The following is a 25462-nucleotide window of genomic DNA, read 5'->3' as shown; positions in this document are numbered from 1 at the left end:
AACTTTCTGGAAAACAGCCAGGGAAGCCAGGACAAGACTTCACAGCCACCGGAAACATCAGAGACACAGCCCATCTCACCCAGACATATTATACGTCTCTCCAGCATCTCCACTTCTGTGCTTCTCACAGAAAATGGAGGAATTGGTGTATGCTGGGACTAAACTCACTCACTTATTCACTGCTAGCCCTTAGATATCAACAAAAAAACGGCGGGCCCCCCAACCACCAAAGTCTGTGGGGCCTGTTCCTATGAGAGCTCTCCGACCGCTGCCACAACGCCAGGGCCCAAACCCTCTATCTGCTGAAACAACTGATAGCAGCTCTCAGTGATATGTGTCGGGTCCCCGCTAAAATAGCAGCAACATTAACAAATGCTTACAGAACAAGCGGGAACCCAGTGTGCCTGTAGCTTTCTCTATTTCAGTTTTATCACGTGATAGAAAGTCTACGGCCTTCTAAAGCCGAAGGGCAAACTCATCTAATCTGTGGCCTATTATGCATCAAACTAAGATTGCTGTAAAGACACAATGCACTGCCCTCAAGTTAGCACTTTTAAACATTCACTCACAAAAAAATAAATAATTTCTAATCAATGACTTTATAACCACAAACAATCTGGATTTTATGTTTCTAAATGATACATGGCTAGAAGACAGCTGCTGTGCAACAATCCTAAATGAAGCAGCCCCTCCTAACTTCACTTACATGAGTGTCTGCAGGACTGTTAGGAGAGGTGGAGGTGTAGCTGCTCTATTTAAAGATGTCTATCAATGCAAGCGTCATTTGGTCAGTACATGTCTTTCGTATATCTAGGGATTGTGCTGAAAGGTGCCCGACACATTCTGTTTATTATTATTTACAGGCCTCCAAAATACTCTCCAGCCTTTGTTGAAGAGGTCACAGAAATGTTATCAATAATTTCCTCAGAGTTTGACTGTTTTGCAATTGCAGGGGATTTTAATATTCACATAGATAATGCAGAAAACAAAACTACAAAAGAAATGATAACGGTTCTGAACACTTTTGACCTGATTCAGCATGTGCATGGACCCACACACAAAGGTGGTCACACTCTAGACTTAATCATCAGTAGAGGTCTAAACATTTCATCCATTGTTACATAGCACTATCTGATCACTTCTGTATTTTCTTTGATATTTTGATGTTTGCTACAACTGAATTTAGATCGGTCTCTGTCAGAAGGAGATGCATTAACGAGAACAAAAGTATACTATTTATAGAGGCTATATCTTTAACACCAAACATTTCTGCAGACTCTGTTGATATTCTCCTTGATTCCTTCAACTCAAAAGTTAAGAATGTTATTGATGATATTGCATCAATAAAAGTCAGTAAGAAAACAGACAGAAATCAGTTTGGAGAAGATCAACTGCAGTTCAGACTATGAAAAGACAATGCAGAAAAGCCAAGCCAATGTGGAGGAAGACGAAACTTGAAATTCACTATAGCATCTATAAAGACAGCCTTCATGCTTTTAATGTGAAACTAGCCACAGCTAGATAGAATGTATTCTCAAACCTTATAAACAGTAACTTAAATAACACTCGTACTCTTTTTGCCACTGTTGAGAGACTGACAACACCCCCCCCCCCCCCCCCCCAAGTCAAATTCCCAGTGAAATGCTATCAGACAGCAAATGCAATGAGTTTGCTTCTTTCTTTTCTGAGAAGATCATCAATATCAGAAAGGCGATTAGCACATCCTCAAGTAATGCAGAGGTCAGACAGATTCGGCCACAATATCAAAAAGATACTATGTCTATTTTTGAAACAATTGATAGCAAAATTCTGGAAAACATAATGCAGCACCTAAAATCGTCAACCTGCTGTCTTGATACACTTCCCACATCTTTTTTCAAAAGGGTGCTTAACTGCTTAGAAGCAGATCTCTTAGAAGTGGTGAATGCCTAAGTTCTTTCTGGGACATTTCCGAACTCCCTAAAAACTGCAGTTGTTAAGCCCCTTCCTGTAAAAGAGCAATCTTGATAACACCATTATGAGCAATTTTAGACCAATATCTAATCTTCCTTTTATAGGCAAAATTATCAAAAAGGTAGTTTTTAATCAGCTGAACAAATACTTAAACTCAAATGGACACATGGACAATTTTCAATCTGGTTTCCGACCGCATCACAGCACAGAGACAGCACTCATTAAGATGAATGATATTCGCTTAAATTGTGACTCTGGCAAAATATTGGTGCTGGTATTGCTAGATCTCACTGCTATGTTTGACACTGTTGATCATAACATACTACTAGAGAGAATGGAAAACTGGGTCGGGCTTTCTGGGATGGTACTCAAATGGTTCAGGTCAAACTTAGAAGGGAGAGGCTATTATGTGTGTCTAGGAGAGCATAAGTCTAAGTGGACGTCCATGACGTGGAGTCCCACAAGGCTCAATTCTTGCACCGCTCTTGTTTAGCCTGTATATGCTTCCACTGAGTCAAATAATGAGTAGAAACAAATTGCCTATCACAGCTATGCTGTTGATACCCAGATTTACCTAGCCTCATCTCCAAATGACTTCAGCCCCATTGACTCCTTCTGCCAATGCATCGATGAAATTAATAGTTGGATGTGCCAGAATTATCTTCAGTTAAACAAGGAAAAAACTGAAGTCATTGCATTTGGAAACAAAGATGAAGTTTTCAAGGTGAATGCATACCTTGACTCTAGGGATCAAACAACTAAAAATCAAGTCAGGAATCTTGGTGTGATTCTGGAGACAGACCTTAGTTTCAGTAGTCATGTCAAAGCAGTAACTAAATCAGCGTACTATCATTTAAAAAACATTGCAAGAATTAGATGTTTTGTTTCCAGTCAAGACTTGGAGAAACTTGTTCATGCCTTTATCGTGGACTATTGTAATTGGCTCCTCACCAGCCTTCCCAAAAAGACCACTAGACAGCTGCATCTCATCCAGAACGCTGCTGCCAGGATTCTGACTAGAAGCAGAAAATCTGAGCACATCACACCAGTCCTCAGGTCCTTACACTGGCTTCCAGTTACATTTAGGATTGATTTTAAAGTACTTTAAAACCTCGTCATGGTTGTGAAAAGACGTCAAAGCAAGACTAGCAGGGAAAAAAATGTGTATACAAAGTAAATATATTTACTTTATCTTGTTTAAATAAATTATAATCACAAATTGCCCAGTGTGGTTAGGTGATTGCAAAGCCATGCTGCAATTTAGTCATTATTTCAACCTGTTTTATGTATTCGTTGTTATTTTTTCATGGAATCTATGCATATACACGTAAAACAGATATATACACGGTCACCATTTCGGTCTGAATTGTATGTAATTGACAAAATGGTGCTGCTAAGATGTAGACACAAAACATAGTAATATATTTTGTGATATTACAAAATCCCGCGATGGGAAAGATTACCTTGTGAGATCTCGCTTTCTTACGGAAGTTCCGGAACATTGAGCAGGCAACCATGAGGAGAGGAGAGGACTCGAAGAGGACTCTTGTAGGGAGATGTATCTATATATATTATATAAAATCTACTGTTGTTTAAGTACATTTTGTATTATTTGATTAACGTGCTTGGGTTTTACTTGTTTGACACAAAGGAACCGAGAGAAATGATGCCCACATTGTCAACTGAGATAAACTGAGTATGGCTAAAATTAGCTAACGTTAGAAGGCAAAAATTTACTTATATTGATGTAATTTTTATTGGTATGCTTTAATTATTCAGGGAACATCACAGCCCACCTGTCTCATCAGAAATGTCCTGTTCACTTTCTCACAGTTACACACCCAGTTAAGGGTCTTTCTCAAGGGCATCACATTAAAGCACAACATCTTTTATACAATAAAAATAAAATCTAATACATGTTGATTTCTATTTTCTAATGTTTCATTCATGATTCATTCATCTTGTTGTTTTTTTAGCTGTAGACCATAAAGGAAGGACCATTTGGGAAGTTGTGGCCTAATGGTTAGAGAGTCGGACTGGCAATCAAAAGTTTGTGAGTTCGAGTCTCGGGCCAGCAGGAATTGTATGTGGGGGGAGTGCATGTACAACAGTTCTCTCTCCACCTTCAATCCCACGACTTAGGTGCCCTTGAGCAAGGCACCGAACCCCCAACTGCTCCCCGGGCGCCGCAGCATAAATGGCTGCCCACTGCTCCGGGTGTGTGTTCACAGTGTGTGTGTGTTCACTTCTTTGTGTGTGTGCCCTTCGGATGGGTTAAATGCAGAGCACAAATTCTGAGTATGGGTCACCATACTTGGCTGAATGTCATGTCACTCATAAAGATATTTTGAAAATAAGTGCATGTCATTTTTCTCAAATTTCTTAGTTTATTTATTTTAAAAAGAAATGTATTCTCTTCCCTCAGATGCTGTGAAGAGGTGGAGACCCTGAAGTGGATGCAGCGATGGCAGAACACCTGAAGCATGCTCCAGGAAGAGCTGAGGGTGGAGGTTACAAGAAATGAGCCAAACAATTGTAATGTGTTTAAGGGATAGTTCACCCAAAAATGAAAATAGTCATACTTTTCTCACCCTCAGATTCTCACTGTTCAGATTAAAACTGGCAGCTCAGAAGTGAGTCAGTGTCATGGATGGAGGACATGTTAATATTTTTTCTAGTTTATATTTCCATCTCGTTATGCTGCTGGTTTAGATTTTTTTTTTCTTATAGAACTTATTTGTAAGTAGAGCAGTCACTGTCTGTGTCTACACCGGACGCGAAAGTTGTCATCTGTGCACCACAGCGAAAAGTGTGTCTAAACTTGATGACATCACACTATAGTGTCAAATCATCTGAAAGAAGTGTCAGAACATTTTATCATACGAGAAATGAATGAGCATTGCTGCAGGTTGATTTTTGGCGGATGTGCTGTGCTTGTGCAGCCGCGGTAGTCTTCATTTCGTCGGGTGAAACATCTCTCTCACTCGCAGCAGAGTCTGTGAGAAGCAACAGCTTCCCCTCCACGCGCACTGATACCAGAAACACGCTCTGCCTTTACTCCGTGAATAAAGCATTTCAGTATTGTAGATAACTGATGATTTGTCATCCAGTTAGTTATAACATACTTAATTAGGTTTAAGGAAGCTATGTTCATATATGGTATTTCCATGTGTTGAGGTGCCCCCTGGGAAAGAGGGCGGGGTGTTCTGGCGGGTGAATGTACTTGCTTCGTGGTGTTTGCGGGCTCTCCATGTTGGCTAATAAAAAGTACGAGCCTGAAAGATATAAACGTCTCCATCTCTATAACAAACAACATGGTGTCAGAAGTTAAAATCAGTCAACAACAGAGGACATAATGGCTGACGGATTTCGCCGACCAGACCCGCTGATTTTCGACGGCAACATAGCAGAAAACTGGCGAAAATTCGAACTGGAATTCGACATATTCATTGCCACAGCTCACAGCGAAAAGCCAGATAAAACTAAAGCCTACATAATCCTCAATATTGCAGGACCAGAGGCGATTGAAAGAGAGAGTTCATTTTCATATGCTCCAGCGATACTGGCTGATAATGGGGCAGATATAGTTACGCCAGCGGAGTCAAGGGAGGATCCAGAATGTTTGAAGTGAAAATTCTGAGAAATTTGCAAGTCGAGTCAAACGTGACGATGGAGAGACATTCATTCAACACCAGAAACCAAAATCCAGGCGAAACCATTGAGGCATATGTGAGTACGCTGAGAAATAAAGCGAAAACATGTAACTTTGGTGCTCTCACAGACAAATTAATCAGAGATAGACTGGTGTGTGGCATAGGCAGTGATAAAGTGAGAAGAGTATTGCTCAGAGAAAGTGATTTGTCTCTCGTGAAAGCGATAAAAATCGGCCAAATCAGCGAGTTAACCGAGCAACACACGAAGGTGCTGGCTGCGCCGCGCAGTGTGCCAATGAGCGTTGATGCCGTATATACTAGAGAAAAAAAAGCTGTCGGGTACCGGCAACAGAAAAACACGAGCGGGACAAAGAACATTGTAAATTGAAAAAATTGTGGTGGAAATCATCCAGCAAAGCGTGATCAATGCAAACATATGGGACTTTCGTCACGTCACTAGCAGCCCTGAGTATCCCCAGGCGAACGGTCTTGCAGAAAGAGCTTTTCGTAGTGCAAAGCGCCTGCTCGAAACCACCAAGAGGGATGGGACAGACTTGTATCTGAATTTGTTAAACATCCGCAACATTCCTTGAGATGAGATACTGGGTTCACTGGCACAGAGATTGATGTCCAGGGTAACACGTACCAACATGCCCATCAGCAAGCAGACGCTTAAACCAAGATCAAAGGACACTGTGAAAGTTAAAGCTCAAATCTCCAAAAAGAGACAAATGCAAAAAGTGTACTTTGTTAAAAGAAGCAAACCACTCTCTCCACTGCAAAAATCCCAAGTGGTACGGATGCAAACAGCAAAGGGACACGACAAGATTGGAGTTATTAGGAGCACTCTCATGGAACCCAGATCTTATGTTGTGGAGTCAAACGGTAAAGAGTACAGGAGGAATCGCCGACATCTACTTCCTGTAAAAGAACCACTCTCACACAGCGCAGAAGCTGACCTGGAGGACATATTGTCACAACTCCCATTTGAGCCAGACAACAACAATGTGTCTAAAGGTGCACTGCATGCTGAAGAAAACATTCCAGCTGAGCCAACTGCTCAAACGTTACCATATTATACTAGATACGGACGGACTTCTAAGCCAAATCCTAAGTACACTGTTTAATGCAAATTGTAAAACAAAATAATAATTATTCTGATCTTTTTGTTTTGCTTCTTATTTTCAGTCACAATTTCAGTTTAGCACTGTCAATGTTGCAAAGATGTTTGTGAAATAATAGTGTTTTGATTAGAGGAAAGTTTAAAACTAAGGAAAGAGGATAGGGATAACTGATAATGTGTCATCCAGTTAGTTATAACATACTTAATTAGGTTTAAGGAAGCTATGTTCATATATGGTATTTCCCTGTGTTGAGGTGCCCCCTGGGAAAGAGGGCGGGGTGTTCTGGCGGGTGAATGTACTTGCTTCGTGGTGTTTGCGGGCTCTCCATGTTGGCTAATAAAAAGTACGAGCCTGAAAGATATAAACGTCTCCATCTCTATAACAAACTACAAGTATGTTTGAAATGTTATGTTCATAACATAGCATATAAAATAATAATAATAAAAAAATAATAACAGGAGAGTTTCAAAGTGGCTTAAGCTATTTTGTGTAAACGTTTTTCCCTATAGTCTATCACATGCCAAACTAATAACATTGTAAGCATTACATCTTTAATTACTGCTTTCTGCTGTGAAAATTTTGTTTGTCATGAAAATAACAGTATATTTTTGTCAGTTATTTTATCTAAACAGATCGATTAACTTCAAGATTTCAAAATCAGATAGCATGCTGATAATGTAGTAGCACTGTAAGATTACATTTGTTTGAACGCATTATTGCAAAAGCAATTAATTGTGAATCTGTTTAAATCATGCTTTAACCCGAAAATAATCAGTAAAAGAAACAGTCAAACTCTTAACATCCCGCTCGACTCTTGCAGTCAACCTTCTGATCAAGCTAAATATGTTGGCTGTTGGCATGAATTTTACTCGTGATAAGCTCATATTCAAGTGTTTGTGCAAAAATTATTAATGTGCATTAATGACAGGGAGGCGCCGTCTCATCACTTAAATATTTCATGATAATTAATGTATAATTTTTTAATTAACATAATATCGTGGTGTCTCACATAGGTACATTAAAAATATATCTACAGAAAGCTTGAAATGTTTTTAAACGAAAAGGAATAGTGTAATGTGTGAATGTTGCATTTCTCTCGTCGGAGAGAGCCAGCACTGTGAATATAACCAAAACAACAGACCTATATAAACCGGTTCAGCAAGTGAAAGCCTCATAAGACACTGTCCATATGAAAAAGCAAATCACACCTTTTTCTCGACCCCCACAAGCCATGAATAACTATCCAAAACCCAACCCCCTCCAGCTGAACAGAATTCGGTCTGTATTTTGGCTCTGAGGAACGGTGTGCTACTGGGCTGAAACATGCCTGCACTCAGCAGCACTACTCTTTTTGTATTCATAATTTTCTCGCAGCCCATATTATTATTTTCACAAGACCATAATGATAATAACAAATCATCAATTAATAATTAAGCATTATTTTACGAAAATCATTGTTATTTGTGATCGTGGATGTTTGCGGGAGGCTTTAAGACCAAGCAGAGTCCTCTGTTCTCACAGCGCGCGGGTCTCCGAGGCTTCACAGTCTGCGGTTTGACTTTACTGAATCAGATTGAAGCGAACTTATTGATCATGAGCCCAACATTTAGCAAGGCAGGAAAATTCTAACAGAAGGAAGACGTATATCATTGAGCTAATGCTGTTAAAGAGAGAGAGAGAGAAAGAGAGAGAGAGAGAGAGAGAGAGAGAGAGAAACTAGTCTAGGGTTATTCTTAAACTTGGAGCTCATTATATTGAAGTACAAATCCAAACACCAGAACGTTATGCATTTTATGAATAATGAAATGTTATGAAAATTATGCATTTTATTTATTCACATGCTGTATGGTTGAAATAATATTTTAGTTCACAACTTTAAGATCCGTTGTTTAAAAAAATGCTTTATTGGCTAATGTTTCATAAACTTTCAGTTGTTATGCTCTAAAATCCATGCCATTATTAATTTCACAGTATTTTTACCACCTAAATGACTAATCTTTAAAGTCACAATTCTATAATGGTCAAAATTACTCAGGCCAATGGTATTTTTTTATGACATTATTTTATTATTATTATTATTATTATTTGAATAATTGTAGCTTACATAAATAGGTAAAGCAAAACAAATATTCGGATTGTCCCTTATTTTTTTCCCTTGTTTTCCTAAAGAATAAATACGTATTTTTTACAAGAATAAACATGATAACATATTATTAATTAATAAAAATAATTTAAGCAATTAAAACCTTTTTTTTTTTTAACTTGAATTTAAATACTATTAAAATAACTTTAAATTCTCAAGGAGTTTATAAGTAAAAAAAAAAAAAAGTTCTAAATGAACTTGTTAACAATATAATTAGAACTAACAATATAATTCAATTTTTTAAAATGAACAATTCCTGTATAAATGGGACAGCAACCTTTATATCAGTGGTTCTCACCCTTTTTTTCCAGCGAGCCGCACTATGGTCTAAGTGCAAGTCTACGCATATAATTTACATATTATGTCAGCAATACAAACCATCCTGATTTATAATATTATAGCCTAACTATTATGATATATATTCTATTACATTCATTAAAATAAACAATTCTACTCCCCATAAATAAAACACCTGATGCTGTCGGGAGCTGACCAATTTTGTGAGATTCAGCTTGAAAGGAGTAACACAAAGAAGTTGGGATTGTAACGCCTGTGTTATACTTTCTGCATGAGCAATCCGGACGCGTACACGGCCAGCGCGGACACAGACTTCTTCAATTTATACTTCTGAATAAGCAGGCTGATGGCCAGCTCTGCAATTGCCCAGAATTATTGCACATCGCTGTCTTTATATTCTTTTATTGACGGATTGCACAGGTTTGAGTAGCAATGAGCTTCCTCACTCTGTCTGCACATGTGCAATTTTGCTTTTGAAGCCTACTGACCAGGCGCACCTGTCCGCGCGGTCGTCTGCTCAGAGCCTCTGCACACACTCTCCAATGACGTCACGCCTACCTAACGGTCCATAGCGGACTCGCGGACGCAGAAAGTTTGACAGAGGCTTTAAGATGCAGGCTTGCATGACTTGATGCGCAACATTTCAGAAAATGTGCGTTCACAAATGTAGCCTATTTTGATCCAAATATGGAAAGCACTTTTGAATTTAATAATATGAGGTTCTCTCTTGAGATATGTTGCCACATTTCTTCAATTAAGGATTGTTACATAGTGTATGGTGTTTCCATTTATCTGAACTTCTTCAAGTGAGTTGCGGGGCAAAAAAAAAAAAAAAAAAAAATTCAGCACTTCTCCTTCAATACTGATACTGCGACTATCACAGTTTGTACATGTTCATTCGCTGGCATTTTTTGAATTTCATTTTTTTTTCTCCCTTAAAAAACACATTTGTCCATTCTGATGCGTAACTTTACCTTAAAGGGGGGGTGAAATGCTATTTCATGCACACTGAGTTTTTTACACTGTTAAAGAGTTGGATTCCCATGCTTAACATGGATAAAGTTTCAAAAATTAAGTTGTATGTTTGAAGGAGTATTTTTGATCCAAAAATACCTCTTCCGGTTTGTCACAAGTTTCGGAAAGTTTTTTTTTCGAGCATGGCTCTGTGATGGAGATGGAGCGGAATTTCCTTATATGGGTCCTAAGGGCACTTCTGCCGGAAGAGCACGCGCTCCCGTAGAGCAGAGCAGAGGCATTCACTGATCAGAGCGAGAGCGTCGCAAAATGTCACAAAAGAAGTGTGTTTTTGGTTGCCAGGGCAAGACAACCCTGCACAGATTACCAAAAAAAAAAAAAAAAAAAAAAAAAACAGCATTAAGGAACCAGTGGATGGAGTTTTTTTTTACAGAGCATCAATGGAGTTTCGAAGATGCTTGTTTTACAAACAAGGCCCAGTTTGACGCCGGATTTGCACATCGTTTATTTCTTAAGAATAATGCAGTCCCAACGAAAAAGGGTCATGATCGTGTGTTGGAACCGCAGGCGGTGAGTAAAACTGCTTCAAATATCTCTGTGTTGTTAACTTAGCAATCGGCGCGTAAGCACATCAAGTAAACAACATGCGATGTTGTCATCAAACTGCACATTCCACATGTACAGCTAAAAAAAAAAAAGACGCTCCTGTAATTAGAAGCATATCTCCAGCATGTGCGTTCAGATCAGGGTTGCCAGGTTTTCACAACAAATCCTGCCCAGTTGCTTCTTAAAACTAGTCCAAAACTAGCCCAATCACATTTCCGGGAGGTTTCCCGATAAAAATTGCTTCCCGGGGTTAAAATATAAATTTTTGGGAAGGGTTTCCCTGGTAAAATTAGCATTTTAGGGGCTAAATATCAGATTATTGGTATTGGGATTGCTTCAAATCGCGGACATGAAAAACAACCGCAGACTTGGCAACACTGGTTCAGGTGGAGCGGCAGTTACTACACAGAGCCGTAGTCTACCAACAACTAACACAAAATTGCTTTCGCCTGCGATTTTAACATCGATTTTGTGTAGATTGTCAGTGAATTACGGCTCGGTGTAGTAAATGCCAACCAGTGTTGCCAAGTCTTGTGGTGGTTGTTTTTCATGTCCGCGTGTCACAGCGATCCCAATACAAATAATGTGATATTTAGCCCCCAAAACACGAATTTTACCAAGGCAACCCTGCTAAAAAACGTATATTTTAACCCCGGGAAGCAATGTTTTATCGGGGAACCTTCTGGAAGCGGGATTGGGCTAGTTTTGAGAAGCAACTGGGCAGGATTTGTTGTGAAAACCTGGCAACCCTGATCTGAACACACGTGCTGGAGATATACTTCTAATTACAGGAGCGTCTTTACTGATGAGATGTACATGAAAATCGCATTCGATTTTTTGCACAGCCCTAAACCACATAGAGACGTCGTTGCTGATGCTGCTCTTGTTAAATTTCAGCCTCTGGATCTGATTCTGGATCATAAATATACGCTGAATCTGACTGTTAGACATGGTTTTGGATGCTTTTTTCCTCACGGTAATGTCACAGCTTCCAAACGCTCTCAAAGCAAAAGCTTACTGGCGCTCGTGATTCTTTAGCTCCGCCCACACGTCACGCCTCCAGGCACTCGTGTTTTTCCGGGAAAAATCGGTACAGACTATCTTTCTCTCATGAATATAATAAAACTAAAGACTTTTTGGAGTTATGAAGAATGCAGTACTACTCTATAGGTACTCAAGATTAACAGGATATTGAGTGAAAACGAGCATTTACCTAATGGCTGTTGATGACTATTTGAATTGAATTCTGCCAAAGTGCGCGCTTGTATGTGTTCGTTAAATGCTTATGCCAGTGCTCATGTCTGAAAATAATATATGAAGAAAAAAAAATCACATAAAAACATTAGGATATAGCTTATATTTCATTAGTAGCATAATTTTATTTAATTGATGTAAACAATAAAATTTTACAAACTGATTTTTTTTTTTTCAGCATGTGATGCAGGCCGCATTTGAATTCGTGATGGGCCGCGGGTTGAGAACCACTGCTTTATATCAAACATTTTTAAATCGTCCACAGCTGAGCATTGCGGGAGGCTGATCTGCGCCAGATCGCGTGAAGTGAATGTAATGAACAAAGTCATTTTCAGATGCAATGAAAAAATCGCCTATTTTCATTTGCTGAATGTTTTCTTTAGTTTTTCTTTTTTAAACGCGCAAAAAAATAAATTACGTTTGTCAGAGGAAAAAAATATATGAGTCGTGTATAGGTTTCATTTTAACGGATCAATCACCTATTTTCGTTTGCTGCATGTTTTTTAAACATGGCTAAAAAATAAATCTTTGTGAGAGGGAAAAAATAGGCTATTAGAAAATATTTTACAACAAATCCTTTAAATTTAACAAATTTATCAGAACAAAACAATAATTACAAATATATAATTCTAATGGATAAATATAATTGCAGCATATAATAATATAGGCTTAGTAATAAAACAAAAAAACCTAAAAATAATAATAATTTGAGTCTAAGCATAAGGAAGGTTGGGCTTTCTCAATCGGGAGAAATCAAACGTTTCCATATTTGTGATGTTGCCCATTTGAAGCTTAACTATTACTCATGAGGTAGGCTGTGTGCGTTTCAGTATCGATGAAAAAAAAAATCATAATTAACAATATGTCAAAGTGCTCACGCTGAATGTCTGGTGAACGACTGCTGTTTCCAGTGAATATGTGCGCGAGGCACCAGCGATCAAACAGCTGAAACAAATAATACTTAATTTTTGGTCACACATAAGGCATAATTCAAAAATGCTGGTAGTTTGAAAAATCAAGAATAATAACAGAGTTAATACTAATTAATGCTAAATGCAGGACCGTTCCCATTTCGCTCTGCATATGGAACCTGAAGATTTTTTTAAACCAAGAATGAACCGAAATGAAAATGAAATTAAAACATTTAGCATATATATATATATATATATATATATATATATATATATATATATATATATATATATATATATATATATAGCCCTTATATTTATTTACTGTTTAATATAAATAGCATGCACATGATCCTTTGTGTTAAGGTCTTCTTTTAATTTTTGTTTAGTAGACTGTAGCCTAAGACTATCCTACATTTTAAAAATTAACAAATTGTAAAAAAATATATGTTTTTTTTTTTAATGTTACAATGTTATATCATAATGTTATTGTTGTTTTACTTCCTTTATCTCATTTTACAATTACATTCATTTTGCAATCTGTCCCTTTGCGCCACCTGGCGGTAGTTTCGTGAATGATTTTAACATGCGACTGAATTACAGTTACCACAGCGGCACCACCGCGTGGCCACCTACTGTATGTTTCCGAGCTTCTGACGGTGGTTTCATCTTGATCGGACAAGCGGTTTCAAAGATATAGCCAAATGGTTTTTAAACGATAAATCACTACGCTTTACAAACCGTAAGGTGAAACCTAGCATGTTTGGTATCAGAGGACTCGGTAAGGTTTCAGGAATCTAATTAGATGAGTCTCGTGAAAATAAGTCGACCACACCCAATGTTATGAGCATTTAAATAAGAAATTCACCAGTAAGTGGCGCTGATTCGAACTTTTCATGCTCAGGACATTGTGCTGATGACCCATACCATGTTTTGTAATAATCTGTTGATGCGCTCTTAAAATACAGCATTTTAGCACAAAATTCAAAATGGCTTACAGTCAAAATGGCCGAAATGGTAAAATTAGATGTCAGTCGACTTTATCAAAAATGGTTTGATGAATCAATTTGATTTCCATAACTTTTGGTCAGCACTGACTGAAGATGATCTGGTTCAATTTTCATGTAAATTGGACAAACTGTCCAGGACGAGTTCGAAAAAAGTTTTTTTTTTATTCAAAATGGTGGCCATATTTCTATGGCGGAAAATGAGTTCATAGGGTGCAATCTCCATGAGCTCAAGAATCAGAGGGAAAATGAATTTTGTTGATTGGCCTTACGGTTCAAAAGTTATTAACAAAATATAAGTGAAAATTTGAACAGTTGGTGGTGCTAGAGGGACTGACTTAGACACACCAAAATTGGTGTACCTAATGCTGGCTCTGTCCTCTTTCAGAATGTCAAATCATTAAAACTTTCCAGCAATCGGTTCTATGGGCTGCCATAGACTCCTTGTCGGAAGAAGGAAGAATAATAAATATAGCTGCAAGCAGAAATTACGGGGCCAAGCACTCCAAAGGCAAATGTAGGAGGTAAGCATGGCATGGAGCATCACATGAAGTGCAACAGTGAGCAATTAAAACAATTTTAGGATGATTGTAATTGAAATGGTTGAAAAATCATAAATACAACCACTAGTAATAAGATGAAATGGCCTATCACTTTTGACCAACAGGAGACGCTGTAATCAAATAATTTTGGTGTGTTCTGTGTGAGATGACAATAACACACAAAAAGTTTAGTGTCAATACGCTAAAGCATTGCAGAGATACAGCCTGAAGTGTCATTTTGGCATGATGCCTCAAATTCATCACGGTGGTATGCAAAAACGGTTTTGTATATTGATACAAAATCCATAACATTTTGTCAGCACAGTCTAAAGATCATCTGATTCTATTTTGGTGAATATCGGACTAACGGTTGATGAGGAGGTCGAAAAAGTAGGTTTACAACAAAAATCTAAATGTCAGACAGGACATTTTGGATTTTTGTAGGACACAATATTTTTGTAATTATTTTCATAACGATACGATAATGTATTCAAAAATACAGCATTTTAAAACATAATTCAAAATGGCCGATGCCTAAAATAGCTGACACAGGAAAATTGGATATCATTGGATTCGACATGACTCAATGAATCTAAAGAGACCAGTTGTTTGGCCGAACCATTCAGAAGTTATTTGCAAAAAATTTCATTTTTCATATCTCCTGACCACTAGGTGGTGCTGCATCAAAACACTGCAGGTAGTCTCAGGTCATGGTTATGATAACACACACCAAGTTAGGTCTCAATATGCCAAACTGTTGCCAAGATATAGCCTCACATGCATTCTTGCATGCTTTTCATCAAATTTGTTCATGCGTCATTCGAGAACAGTTGGACGAATCAACTTGAATTCCATAACTTTTTGCCAGTATGGTCTGAAGATGATCTGGGCCAATTTTTGTGAAAATCTGCCTAACCATCTAGGACGACTTCGAAAAAGTCGGTTTAACGAACAATATAATATAGCAAAAAAACTAAACCTTGGGATTTTTTAATTTTGGTTTTCATTCAACTTGACATGCCAAGGATTCAGAGGAAAGATAATTGTACTTTTCTGGCTTACGGTTCAAAAGTTATTAGCATAGAAACATTTAATCTTTGGAAAAGTGGTGGCGCTAGAGAGTTGGAGTCAGAGTCTCTAAACGTGCTGTGGTTAATTTTGATATTGTCCTCTATCAGTGTGCCAAATTTCACAAGTTTCCCGCAAGCGGTTCTATGGGATGCCATAGACTTGCAGCGTAAGAAGAAGCAGAATAATAATAAGAATCCTAACAGATACAATAGGTGCCTCCGCACCTTCGGTGCTTGGTCCCTAATAATAAGAAACCTAACGGATACAATAGGTGCCCACGCACCTTCGGTGCTTGGCCCCTAATAATAATAAGAGCGGGAACAAATACAATAGAAGCCTACGCACCTTCGGTGCTTGGCCTCTAATAAGAACGGGAACAAATGCAGCAAGCAGCATTTACAGGGGTTCGAGCATTTACCAGGGCTTAAAATGTGTTATGATGGGTAAATCCTTATTTACTTCCACCTCAACTATGGGATTATATGTATTTGGTACCTACTTGATGGGTAAATGATATCTAGAATTTTGAAATAAAGTAGATGTGTTTAGGGTGCACCATATTTAAACTATTAAGTTTGCTTATTAAATCGTGTAAACTAAATTCTCAGGAGTTTGGACACACGCGATCACGTGGACATTACGCTAATTACACGCAAGAACCGGAGAACGGGGCGTTGAATCCCGCCCAAGACAATATCTGATTGGCTGTCGCACTAAGAAGCACGGGTCAGATGGACACGTTTATAACCCAATGACAAGCTTTTTGCCAAGTTTTTTTTCCCCGTTTTTGCAGTGACTTGGGCTCTTGCCTATGTTTTGTGCTGACCTTTCCATCATCCAGCGTGTACTCTTCAAACCACCAAGAGCTCACTCAAAACTCATCAACTCTTCTGTAAAATCCTTCGCTGAACGCTCCAGACTTAGAGGAAACTCAGTTGCAATCCCGCAATCCAGGAAGTTTCGCGAATGAAGCGCCACCCGGCAAAGCCAACCAACCACTCACCATAGAGTGCTGTCCCTCAGAACACATCATCGACCAACTGCCAGCCGGATTACTTTTCGTCTCTTTTAGAAGAAAACAAACCTATAGGTATTTATTCAATACAGTGGCTATATTAATGAAAAATAAAGCATCAACAAGTGTTGATATTTCCCAACATTTCCCTATAGATCCCCTGTAGAACAGTTCCACTCATTCTCTACTATAGGAGAGGAAGTATTGAATAAACTTGTTAAATCATCTAAACCAACAACATGTATGTTAAAACCTATTTCATCTTCTAAAAGAGGTGCTTCCAGAAGTCATAGATCCTCTTTTGACTATTATTAATTCCTTATTGTCATTAGGATATGTGCTCAAAACCTTCAAACTGGCTATTTAAGCCTCTCATCAAATAACCACAACTTGACCCCAAAGAACTAGTTAATTACAGACCAACCTCGAATCTCCCTTTTCTGTCCAAGATACTAGAAAAGGTAGTATCCTCACAATTATATCCCTTCTTAGAGAAAAATTGTATCTGTGACGATTTTCAGTCAGGATTTAGAGTTACATAACATAACAATATAAAAGAATGCATAGTCCAGGGCTACTCAAATCTTGCCCTGGAGGGCCAATGCGGTGCAGAGTTTGGCTCCAATCCTATTCAAACACACCTGAGCATGATAATTAATGTGTTTGGAATCATTAGAAAACTCTGCACTGCATTGGCCCTACAGGGCAAGATTTGAATAGCCCTACTGCTAAATTCTGAAAAAAAAAACAAAAAAAAAAAAAACAAAGGTGTAAATTATAGGACCTAAAAACTCTGTATGTAATATCCTAGAATGCTGTCTAAGACATGATGGCTGCTCTGTCCATTCTTCGTCATCAGTTAGGAACCTGGGTTTGCTATTTGATAACAATCTTTCCTTAGAAAGCCACGTTTCTAGCATTTGTAAAACTGCATTTTTCCATCTCAAAAATCTAAATTGCGGCCTATGTTCTCAATGTCAAATGCAGAAATGTTAATCCATTCGTTTATGACCTCAAAGTTAGATTATTGTAATGCTTTATTGGGTGGTTGTTCTACAAACTTAATAAACAGACTCCAGCTAGTCCAAAATGCAGCAGCTAAAGTTCTTACTAGAACCAGGAAGTATGACCATATTAGCCCGGTTCATTCAACACTGACCCAGTATCCACAAGAAAATCAATGTTGAATGATTTTTCATACTCGGTTTGCAAAAAAAAAAAAAACATTACACATTTTTTTTTTCATAGGCAGTGTGAATTTTCAGTCCATTTTTCTTAAATCTAGCATAAACATCTCATCTCAAAATAGAAGCTGATAATAGTGGTAATCTTTATAGCCACTGATTAGCATTTTTCAGCAATAGGTGTGAATACTTGCCTCTGATTCAAAGTAGCCATACATCCTGGAAGGCCCATCTGGGTGTACTGAAGGGTGACCCTTGGCCCAGTTTGTGTATCTGACACCTTTACCATCAGTCCACAAAAATCTCATCTCCCAATTGACATCATTAAATCCAGTCCATACATCATCATCTGAACCAATCATTAAAGTAGTAAGGAATGCTGCAAACAAAATAAATAGGTCAGAATTATTTAAATCAATTTAACAAACCTGGTTTTCTGCCATAGAATATGGCTTATATTTTTGAAGAGTGTGCATTGAAACTGAAAAGGGGTGGGACAATTAAAGTAACAGAAATATGTGGATCAATATTTCTAATACTTTCTCCTTTTAAGCAGCTTTTCTCTCTCTCTCTCTCTCTCTCTCTCTCTCTCTCTCTCTCTATATATATATATATATATATATATCACAAGTGAAATGCTTACCTTGCTCTTCCTGTCTCAGAATGGAAACTAGGTTGCCTCCATGTAAAATGCAGTGGTCACGAGCATTATGCCATGTCATCTTATTATTGAAAAGCTTGTAACACTATTTAAAAATACAAGTGGTATGAATTAGAATGTGCAGCTGTCTATTATTGCCTTTCTAAAAAAAAAAAAAAAAAAAAAAAAAAAAAAAAAAAAAATTAATACTCTAAGAGCAAATCAACAATTTTTATTATTTGTGTTTGTGGTTAATAACTAGGCCCAGATGAAATCAGATCTTTTGAATCATACACACACACACACACGTGTATATATATATATATATATATATATATATATATATATATATATATATATAATATACACACATACACACTCACTGGCCACTTTAATAGGTACACCTTGCCAGTACCAGATTGTGCCCCCTTTTGTATTCAGAACTGCCTTATTTTTTTTGTGGTATAGATTCAACAAGGTTCAGAAGTTTTGGTCCATATTGACAAGATAGCATCACACAACGTTGCTGCAGATTTGTTGGCTGCACATCCATGATGCTAATCTCCCATTTCATCAGATCCCAAAGCTGCTCTATTGGATTGACCACTACACCACTACACCACCACCACCACCACCACCACCAGCCTGAACCATTGAGACAAGGCAAGATGGATCGCAGCAGAAATTGATACTCCTCAGACCAGTCAATCTTTTTCTAATCTTCTATTGTCCAATTTTGGTGTGCCTGTATGAATTGTAGTTTCAACTCTGTTTCATGTTCTTAGCTGACAGGAGCAGCACCTGGTGTGGTCTGCTGCTGCCCATCAGCTTCAGGGTTCAATGTGTTGTGCGGTCAGAGATGTTATTCTGCATACCTTGGTTGTAACGAGTGGTTTTTTGAGTTACTGTTGCCTTTCTATCATATCTAACCAATCTGCCCATTCTCCTCTGACCTCTGACATTAAGGCATTTTTGTCCACAACTGCTGCTCACTGGATATTTTCTCTTTTTTGGACCATTTCCTGTAAACCCTTGAGCTGGTTGTGCAATGGAAATCCCACTAGATCAGCAGTTTTTGAAATACTTAGACCAGCCCGTCTGGCACCGTCAAACATTCCACATTTAAATCACTTTAATACCAATTCTTCACCATTCTGATGCTCAGTTTGAACTTCAGCAAGTCGTCTTCACCACATCTAGATGCCTAAATGCATTGAGTTGCTGTCATGTGATTGGCTGATTAGCAATTTGTGTTACCAAGCAACTGAACAGGTGTACCTAATAAAGTGGCCAGTGAGTGTATGTGTGTGTGTGCACATTATATATATATATATATACAGTATAGACCAAAAGTTTGGAAACATTACTATTTTTAATGCTTTTGAAATAAGTTTCTTCTGCTCATCAAGCCTGCATTTATTTGATCAAAAATACAGAATTTTTTTAAATATTGTAATATATTATTACAATTTAAAATAATTGTTTTTTACATTTATTATACTTTAATTTATCATTTATTTCTGTGATGCAAAGCTGAATTTTCATTATCACATGATCCTTTAGAAATGATTCTAATATGATGATTCATTATCAAAGTTGGAAACAGTTCTGCTGATTAATATTTTTTCAGAACGTCTGCTGATTAATATTTTTTCAGAACGTCATACTTTTTTAGGATACTTTGATGAATAAAAAGTAAAAAAAAAAAAAAAAAAAGAAGCTATGTTTTTAAAATAGAAATATTTTGTAATAACAATATACACTACTGGTCAGTAATTTGGGGTCAGTAATTTTTTTTCCTTTCTTTTTTTAAATAAAATCAATACTTTTATTCAGCAAGGATGTGTTAAATTGATAAAAAGTGATAGTAAAGAAAATATATTATTAGAATATATTATTAGATTTTTTTTTTTTTTTTTAAATGCAGTTCTTTTTAACCTTTTATTCATCAAATATATTAGACAGCAGAACTGTTTCCAACACTCATAATAAATCAGAATATTAGAATGATTTTCTAAATGATCATGTGATAGACTGGATGTTACATGTGACACTGAAGGCTGGAGTAATGAAATATACTATATATATATTTATACTATATATATATATATATATAGTATATTCAAATAGAAAACTATTATTTTAAGTTGTAATAATATTTCACAATATTACTGTTTTTTCTGTATTTTTGAAACAGAAGAAGAAACTTCTTTCAAAAACATTAAAAATAGTAATGTTTCCAAACTTTTGGTCTGTATTATATATATATATATATATATATATATATATATATATATATATATATATATATATATATATATATATACACAAATTTATATATTATAATGCACATTATTTTATTATTGAAATAGTTCTCACTTTGCCCATAAAGATGGCCCATTCTGGAGAACAGCCCCCTGGTGGCACAGTAGAAGGGGGCATGGTGACGTTGACAAAGTCGGAACTTCTTTCACAGATAGAGGGTAACGCCACACCACAGTTAATATCATTCCAGAATCCTTAAACAAACAAAACAAACAATAAATAAATAAATGCTGAACACTTTATATGTAGCAGTGAATGGGAGACTATGCCAAATATATATTTTTACTACACATGTGCCGATCCAATTTTCAGTGTCAGTATAGTTTCGAAACTGGCATTTTCTGCTGGAATGGGGTATCGGTCAGACGAGATATCCTATATCAAATCCGAAATAGTGTGTATTCTATTCTGTGTTATTGTTAAGCCCCACGGAAGCTAAATAAACATTAAAAAGTACAATAAAGTTATTTTGCACTATATTTTAAATGTTCTGATTCCATTTCACAGTTTAATGTGAGTTACAGGTAAATATTTAAGACGAGTTCACATCACTCTTCTCTCTGCTTCTCACTTCTCTCTGCTGCGGCTGTCATTCCTACTCCAATCAGTATTCAAACTGTGCATCACGTTCGGTTATGACAGTCAAGAAGATTAAACTCTCCAAGTTAATTAAATGTTCCTTATGTTATACTTGATCTGTAAATACAGATAAATGTTTTTAAAATAAAAATAAATTTATATAAAACAATTGTGATTATTAAAAGTATGTGAAATAGTGAATGCTGCATATACACACATAAATAAACAAAGCACATAAGTCACACATAAAACATACTAAACGGGGACAAAACATGCAGACATGTCATCCCAGATGTAAAGGTGCTTCTCCATAAATTTAAATGTCATGGAAAAGTTCATTTATTTCAGTAACTCAAATCAAATTGTGAAACTTGTGAAGTTTTTTTTTAATTTTGATGATTTTGGCTCACACTGAACAAAAACCCACCAATTCACTATCTCAACAAATTAAAACACTTCATAAGATTCTCTAAGGCAGGGATAGGCAACTTCGGTCCTGGAGGGCCACTGTCCTGCAGAGTTTAGCTCCAACCCTAATTAAACACACCTGAACAAGGCAATAAGTGTTTTCGGGATTACTAGATAGATACAGGCAGGTGAGTTTTTATGAGGGCTGAAGCTAAATTCTGCACGATAGTGGCCCTCCAGGACCAGAGTTGCCTATCTCTGCTCTAAGGGATTCAGCTCTGGTGGGTTTGCTGGTCATTTAACACTATGGTCATTTAACCTGTTAACCTGACCCCGATTATGGGACTCAAAGCTGAAAGTGCTCTACCAAACTTATAATTGTAATAGTTTCCTACTTCAGTGTGTTACAAACAAATTGTGGTGTCTTTAGAAAGAAGACCCTTTGGGCTTCACTTTTTATCAACCAGATTTGATAATGCTCAAAAATATTAAAAGTTATAGACACTGAAGTGCCTTGATTTGATATAAAAATACATGAAATGAGTCCTGGAGCAATCTAGAAAAGTAATGGGTTGAAAACCACATGTCTCATGAGTTTCTATTTCAAATCTGAATTAAATATAATGAAAAATGAGACTCCTGCAAATATTTTCATGAGACCATGTCTACCCCCCCCCCCAAATATAAGAAAATATATTTCCCAACAGTATTGAAGACTTCTACAAACTATTTAGTCAGTAAACATACCACTGCATAGTTTTTTTCAATTATAAATCACTAGACAGAAACTTAGACATCATATAAGTGATTTATTTGAGCACTAGAAAAATACAAAAAAGAATAATTTGAGTAAGAAAAATAAGAATAATAAGAAAAAAAAAGATTTAACTTTGTTTGCCAATTACAGAACATCCTGAGATTTCTAGAAATGCACATTTTACAATGAATTACGATGCAAATAAGTGCTGATATGCTGATGGCCACTTATACAGATGGTAATAACGCAAATGTGCCAAAGTAAATAATCCACTCTCTCTATTCATATTCATATATTTGCCATCAACACTGTTGACAGTGTCCTTTATCAGTAGGCTTTATATTTATGCTCAACATGAAGTATAGATATTGTTGTCGTGAAGACAAGATCCTGGTCTGTCGGCGGTCTCCCTCTAAGTCACCTACAGTAGCAGCAGCGCGCCAGAGCCACGTCAGGCACGATTCTGGTGTGTAAAGACACAGAAAGCGCGAAGCAGCCACCACGCAATTGACACGCAGCAGAAACGCCATGCAGCCAGTGTGTCACCGGCCTTAGAATCAGCGGCAGGGCAGGATTTGCGCTGAACGTGGAGACTTCCGCCACTTAATTCCGCCACTTGTTCATTTGAAAAATGTACCTATGTTCCGCATACAAAATATTGCATTCGGTCATTCGGTACACACGTGCACCGTACCGAAAGCCCTGTACCGAAACGGTCCGGTACGAATACACGTACCATTACACCCCTATGTAGCAGATGCTTTTTTCCAAAGCGACTTACAAATAAGATTGATAGAAGCAATCAAAACCAATAAAAGGGCAATATTATGTAAGTGTTGTGACAAGTCTTTTTTAGCCTAACGCGGTACATGTAGCTAGAGTTATATATATATAGTGTTCCTGTAGCTCAAATGGTAGAGCACTGCGCTAGCAAGCAAGGTTGGGGGTTCGATTCCCCGGGAACACATGATATGTAAAAATTGATAGCCTGAATGCATTGTAAGTCGCTTTGGATAAAAGCGTCTGCTAAATGCATAAATTTAATTTAATTTTAATATATATATATATATATATATACAGTACAGACCAAAAGTTTGGACACACCTTCTCATTCAAAGAGTTTTCTTTATTTTCATGACTATGAAAATTGTAGAGTCACACTGAAGGCATCAAGGGCAATTTGACCAAGAAAGAGAGTGATGGGGTGCTGCGCCAGATGACCTGGCCTCCACAGTCACCGGACTTGAACCCAATTGAGATGGTTTAGGGGTGAGCTGGACCACAGACAGAATGCAAAAGGGCCAACAAGTGCTAATCATCTCTCGGGGAACTCCTTCAAGACTGTTGGAAGACCATTTCAGGTGACTACCTCTTGAAGCTCATCAAGAGAATGCCAAGAGTGTGCAAAGCAGTAATCAAATGTGCTACTTTGAAGAACCTAGAATATGACATATTTTCACTTTTTTTGTTATGTATTTAATTCCATATATAATTCCACATGTGTTAAGTCATAGTTTTTATGCCTTCAGTGTGAATCTACAATTTTCATAGTCATGAAAATAAAGAAAACTCATTGATTGAGAAGGTGTGTCCATATATATATATATATATAAAGAGAGGGAGAGAGAGAGAGAGAGAGAGAGAAAGAGTTAGAGGGCCAAATGAAGTCATAGTTTTTATGCCTTCAGTGTGAATCTACAATTTTCATAGTCATGAAAATAAAGAAAACTCATTGATTGAGAAGGTGTGTCCATATATATATATATTAGGGGTGTAACGATACGCGTATTCGTATTGAACCGTTCGGTACGACGCTTTCGGTTCGGTACGCGGTACGCATTATGTATACCGAACGGTTCGTTGGAGTAATTAATTATATTTGAAAAAAAAAAAAAAAGAGAGAGAAAGAAATATAATGATATGCGTTCAACAAGGTAGCCCAATAACCCAAACAACGTAACAGGCAACGCCCCTGACACTCCCGAAGAAGAAAAAAACACCATCTTATATGTTTATGTTAGGCTACTCAGCAGGCGCTCGCTCACTCAGTACACGCTGAAGGCTCGTTGCAAAATAGCCAATGCGTTTAACAGACTAGAAATGAGAAGATCCTCCAATAACCAACAGGTCTGGTGTTTGGGTGCACTTTGGATTCCCTTTAAGCTATAATGGTGATGGCAAGAGAGTGGTGGATAAAAAAACAACGGTATGTCGCATCTGCAACATGACAGGGTACACCAGCGGGATTACAAAAAAAAAAAAAAAAAAACCAGCGGGAATATCTGGGATATATGCGTCAGTACTATCTGGGAAAAGACGAAAAAAAGGAGAAACATGCACGCAGCAAACTATCCCTGCAGCATTTAGACACTATAGCTTACAGGGAATCCAACCCAAACACCAGACCTGTTGGTTATTTTAGGATCTTATATTTCTGGTCTGTTAAATGCATTAGACATTTTGCAATGAGCCTTCAGCGCGTGCTGAGTGAGCGAGCGCCTTAGGGGCCGTTCACATATCGTGCCTAAAAACGCATGGAAAACGCTAAGCGCGTCTTTCTCCTCCTTTCCAAAGCGCTCGGGCAGAAGCGCTCATGAGGCGTCTGTCTTTGCTAAGCAACAATGACGTGCTCTCTCCATGAGACGCGGAAATTTCAGCGAAGGATAAATGGATTTGCAGCTCTAAAAATCGCTTGCAGTAGCTCTGCTACTGAATTTATTTCAAAATTGCAATCCATATACAACTATGATCAGCTGTTCCTTCATCTTGGCTGAGCTCTCAACGTTGTTACGGGAAAGGATGAAGCTGATTGGTTGGTTCTTGTCACATGACCCGCGGTGCGCTTGCGGCATTCTGAAAAGTTGAGATGTTTTTACATTTTGCTGTATCTAAAACGTATCGAACCGAACCGAACCGAACCGTGACATCAGTGTATCGTATCGAACCGAACCGTGAATTTTGTGAACCGTTACACCCCTAATATATATATATATATATATATATATATATATATATATA

The 25462-nt window shown here is 37.4% G+C and overlaps 1 protein-coding gene across 1 annotated transcript in view; it reads right to left on the bottom strand.

Moving 5' to 3' along the window:
- The window catches only part of mrc1a (mannose receptor, C type 1a), a 183401-nt gene that overhangs the window by 50693 nt on the left and 107246 nt on the right, over positions 1–25462 (bottom strand). Inside the window, exons 20-22 of the mRNA XM_026263927.1 lie at positions 20755–20894; positions 18379–18481; positions 17930–18114 (exon numbers count right to left, since the gene is read on the bottom strand). Of these exons, the coding sequence (XP_026119712.1) occupies positions 17930–18114; positions 18379–18481; positions 20755–20894 (428 nt within the window). The remainder of the gene's footprint in view (positions 1–17929; positions 18115–18378; positions 18482–20754; positions 20895–25462) is intronic.

This window comes from Carassius auratus, unplaced genomic scaffold, assembly GCF_003368295.1.
Source record: "Carassius auratus strain Wakin unplaced genomic scaffold, ASM336829v1 scaf_tig00216727, whole genome shotgun sequence".
Taxonomy (NCBI): Eukaryota; Metazoa; Chordata; class Actinopteri; order Cypriniformes; family Cyprinidae; genus Carassius; species Carassius auratus.
Note: the sequence above shows the minus strand (reverse complement) of the source record. Positions and strands in the feature narration are given on the sequence as shown.